At 39.3% G+C, this 4,858-nt stretch overlaps 1 protein-coding gene across 1 annotated transcript; it reads left to right on the top strand.

Moving 5' to 3' along the window:
- Positions 232–754, top strand: LOC107642366 (histone H4). The gene has a single exon (XM_016345701.2). The coding sequence runs from the start codon at positions 247–249 to the stop codon at positions 556–558; it is 312 nt and encodes a 103-aa protein (XP_016201187.1). The 5' UTR covers positions 232–246; the 3' UTR covers positions 559–754.

Here is a 4,858-nt window from a genome sequence, read left to right as displayed (position 1 = left end):
TATTTACCCTTAAATAATTCCAAATTTTCAAATCCCCCGCGATGCCTACATTACCATTTCAGCCAATCAAAATGAAGCATTCCAAATCCAACGATCCCCCTTTACAAACAACTCCGTCACACAGATCACTACCCAACCCAACCATCATACCTTATAAAACCTCGCAGATCCTCCACATTTTAACTCGTCATATTTTGCCCATTAATTCCACATCGTATTATTTGCCTCAACAAAAAGCTATCAACCATGTCCGGAAGAGGAAAGGGTGGCAAGGGCCTCGGAAAGGGAGGAGCTAAGCGCCACCGTAAGGTTCTGAGGGATAACATCCAGGGTATCACCAAGCCCGCCATTCGCCGTCTTGCAAGGCGTGGTGGTGTCAAGCGTATCAGCGGTCTCATCTACGAGGAGACACGTGGCGTTCTCAAGATCTTCCTTGAGAACGTCATTCGCGATGCCGTCACTTACACCGAGCACGCTCGCCGTAAGACAGTTACTGCCATGGATGTCGTCTACGCACTCAAGAGGCAGGGCAGGACCCTCTATGGATTTGGAGGCTAAATGAACTTCTCTTAATTTGGGATTTTAGGGTTTAGATTTATTTTCCTAGTTTTAAATTCGATTTTCTGGATGTCCCTCTTTAGGGACTTGTTTTGTTGATACGAGATTATGACTCTTTGAATGAATGGTGTAAGGCTTTTACTATCAGTGGTATAAATGAAAACTGATTGTTTCCTATTTTCTGAATGTGCTGACTTTTATTAGTTCAATTGGCTCTTTTTTTGTTGTTGTAGCTTGCAGATTCTTATTATCTGAATATTTATTTGTTTTTGGGTACTAGCTTCTATCTTTGTATAATGTTATGCTTGGAGGATTGTTCTTATGTAAGATTAATGTGAATTTTGATTTGTAACATAAATGTGATTTAGTGCATCTTAATAGGTTTTGTTTTTAGTATTTTCATCTAAATGTTTGACAAGGCTATTTTAAATTGAGGCAATCGGTAAGGTATAACTTATTAGAAGCTCAAATTCTCAACAAGACTACTTTAGATCTGAATTTGTTAAAAGTTGTAAAATTGTAATAAATAAGTTACCACACTTGTGAGCAAAAAAGAAAATCGTGTTGCATCTGGCTTTTTATTCGGCTACCATATGAAATCAGAGTATTCTCGGAATAATTAAAAAAAAAAAGGTATTCTCTCACAAATATTAGCAAATACCAAGTGTACAACAACAAAATTTTGTCTCATTAGGTAGAGTCACTTGAGTCAGTTACATGGATCAAACGATATCATTGAACTCTATCATATATTATCCCTAAAGAGCGATCGTTTACATGTAGATATCGTTTGACCACCTCATATATAGTATTCTTATGTTTTTCTTTATCTTTCACCTTTTATCTATCATCTATCTTATCCACTCTCCTAACTGATTGTTCTGGCGCTCCTCTTCTCACATGTCCAAATCACCTAATATGCGATTTTACTATTTTTTCTACAATAGATACTACTCCAACTCTCTCTGTTATATTTTCGTTCCTTATTATATCTAATCGCATATGATCACTCATTCATCTCAACACTTTCATTTCTGTCACACTTAACTTATGTTCATGCTTTTCTTTGGCCGCCCAACACTATGTACCATAAAGCATAACCGGTCTGATAGCAGTGCAATAGAACTTACCTCTAAATTTTAAAGGTACTTTTTTGTCACATATAAAACCAGACGCACTCTGCCATTTTGACCAACCTGTTTGGATTCTATAATTTACATCATATTCAATATCTTCATTATCCTGCATAATGCATTCAAGATACTTAAAACTTTTAACTTTTTGTAGGATGTTTCTCCAATCTTCACCTCTATATTAGGATTTTCCCTTCGGTAGTCGAACTTACATTCCATATATTCCGTCTTGCTACAGTTTGTGCGCAGACCATATACTTCTAGAGCTTCTTTCTATAAATCCAACTTCTTATTTAAGTCTTCTATTGACTTTCCCATAAGAACGATATCATTGGCAAAAAATATGCACCATGATACAGGCTCTTGGATATGCTCTATAAGTACTTCCAAAACTAATGTGAAAAAGTATGGACTTAAGGATTATCTCTAGTGTAATCTTATAGAAATATATGCGATCCTTACTCTCTTCCTTTCTAAAACTTTCCATAAGACTTCCCTTGGCACCCTATCGTACGCTTTTTCCAAATCAATAAACACCATATGTAGATCCCTTTTATTACTACGATACATCTCTATCATCCTTTTTAACAGGTATGTCGCTTCAGTGGTGGATCTGTCTGACATAAAACTAAATTGATTCTCTGTTACTTGTGCCTCTTGTCTCAACCTCCGTTCTATCACCCTTTTCCATAACTTCATGATATGACTTAGGGGTGGCGAAACGGGTCGAACCCGCCGGGTTAAACCGCCAAAACCGCCAAAAACGGCGGGTCGGGGCGAGATTTTGAACCCGCCAAATTTTAAAAACCCGCCAAAACCGCGGGCCAAGGCGGGGCGGGGCGGGCTGGCCCGGCGGGCTGACATATTGTTTTTTTAAAGGGTAATTTCGTAAATTTGCAAGTGATATATAAATAGGAAAATTAGGTTTTCCTTCTCCTCCTTCCCACAAACAGCCGGCCCTAGCCCCCTAACCCTTCGTCCCTTACTCCTTTCCCAGTTTCCCTGACCGGCGACCCTGACTCCCTGAGATGCCAGAGACGGTGAGACCTCAGAACGACGGACCCTGACCCCTGGCTTCATCCTTCAACAGCTCAGCTCCCTGTCTGTCCTCACTCCTCGGCAGACCCACACCTGTGACACCCACACCCACACGGTGCTACTGTGGACTGCGGAGCTGCCTCGCCTCGGTGCCTCCTGAAGTCCTTCTCAGCCTGTCAGCCACACCCACACGGCAGACGGCACACCCACACGGCCACACCCGACCTAACGCAGTAGCGCCGGTCACTCAGCTCAGCCACACCCACACCCCCGCCGGCCAGACCTTTCGCTGACCCACTCCCTCCTCACTCGCTCCTCCTCACTCCTCAGCAGCTCGGCTCCCTCTTCACTCGCTCCTCCCTGCGGCGGCCTTTCCTCACTCGCTCCTCTCTGGCGCCTCTGCCTCTCTTCTTCCTTTCTCTCCTCCTGTCGTCGTCGGCAGTTTTGTCTCGTCGGTGCCTCTGCTCGGCGGTTCTGTGACTGGCGGACTCCTGGAATCGCTCCTCTCTCCTCCTCTTCCTGCTCGACGGCTCTGCCATTACAGTAAGTGATTTACATTTTCCATGTCAATTTGTTCAGCCTGATTTGAGTTTTCTGCAACTGGGAATTATTGTTTGATTATGTTTGAATATTATTTTTTTGCCTGATTTGAGTTTTCTGCAATTGGGTATTATTGTTTGATTATGTTTGAAACTTTGAATATTGTTTTTCTGCCTGATTTGATTATGTTTCTGCAACTGGGTATTATTGTTTGATTATGTTATGTTTGAATATTGTTTTTCTGCCTGATTTGAGTTTTTTGCAACTGGGTATTATTGTTTTTCTGCCTGATTTGAGTTTTTTGCAACTGGGTATTATTGTTTGATTATGTTTGAAACTTTAAATATTGTTTTTCTGCCTGATTTGATTATGTTTCTGCAATTGGGTATTATTGTTTGATTATGTTTGAATATTGTTTTTTTGCCTGATTTGAGTTTTCTGCAACTGGGTATTATGATTATGTTTGAATATTATTTTTTTTCTGCCTGATTTGAGTTTTCTGCAACTGGGTATTATTGTTTGATTATGTTTGAAACTTTGAATATTGTTTTTCTGCCTGATTTGATTATGTTTCTGCAACTGGGTATTATTTAGTTAGTACTAAATTACTTATTGATTATGTTTGATTATTGTTTGAATATTTTTGACTGATTTAAACATTTTTATGTATTGAGATTATTTAGATTGAGCTGTTGATTCTGTAATGGATAATTCTGTCTCTATGGAAGTTGATGGTGGAAATGCAACACAAAATCCTGAAAATATGGAAAGATCTGAAACGACTGAAGATATTAGAAAGAAAAAGACGAAGGCAACAACATCTGATGTGTGGAGATATTTCACAAAGCTTGGACCTGGTGATGATGGAATAGATCGTGCTCAATGTGATGGATGCAAACAGAAGTTTAAGGCTGGTGGTAAACAATATGGGACATCGACACTTAAGCGTCATTTAGACAGGTGCGTGAAAATAGACTTCGAGGATATTGGTCAAACTTTGATAGAAATGCAAAATAAAATGGGGGCTCTCAAGATAGATAATCATGTATCGCGTGAGATGTTTGCTGCCTTTGTGATTGATTGTGATGTTCCCTTTTCTATTGTTGAAAATCAGAAATTTAGGAATTGGGTAAAATACATCAGTCCAACTCTAGGCCTAATTACTAGAAATACTCTTAAGGAGGATGTGCTGAAAATTTACTTAAGGAAAAAAGATAAGCTTAAAAGTACTTTATTAGCCATTCCTAATAGAGTTTGTTTGACTTCTGATTTGTGGACATCCATCACTACAGAGGGTTATTTATGCCTAACTGCTCACTTTGTTGATTTGAATTGGAAATTGCAAAGTAAAATTTTGAGTTTTTGTCATATGCCTCCTCCTCACACGGGATTTGAGTTGTCTTCCAAGATTTTTGAGCTTTTAAATGAATGGGGAATTGAAAAGAAGATTATGACTCTTACACTAGATAACGCATCTGCTAATGATACATGCCAAGATCATTTGAAAAGTACATTAAATATGCATGATTGGTTGTTGTGTGATGGGGAGTTCTTTCATATTCGATGTTCTGCTCATATCTTGAATCTTA

Source organism: Arachis ipaensis, chromosome B01, assembly GCF_000816755.2.
Source record: "Arachis ipaensis cultivar K30076 chromosome B01, Araip1.1, whole genome shotgun sequence".
Taxonomy (NCBI): Eukaryota; Viridiplantae; Streptophyta; class Magnoliopsida; order Fabales; family Fabaceae; genus Arachis; species Arachis ipaensis.
Note: the sequence above shows the minus strand (reverse complement) of the source record. Positions and strands in the feature narration are given on the sequence as shown.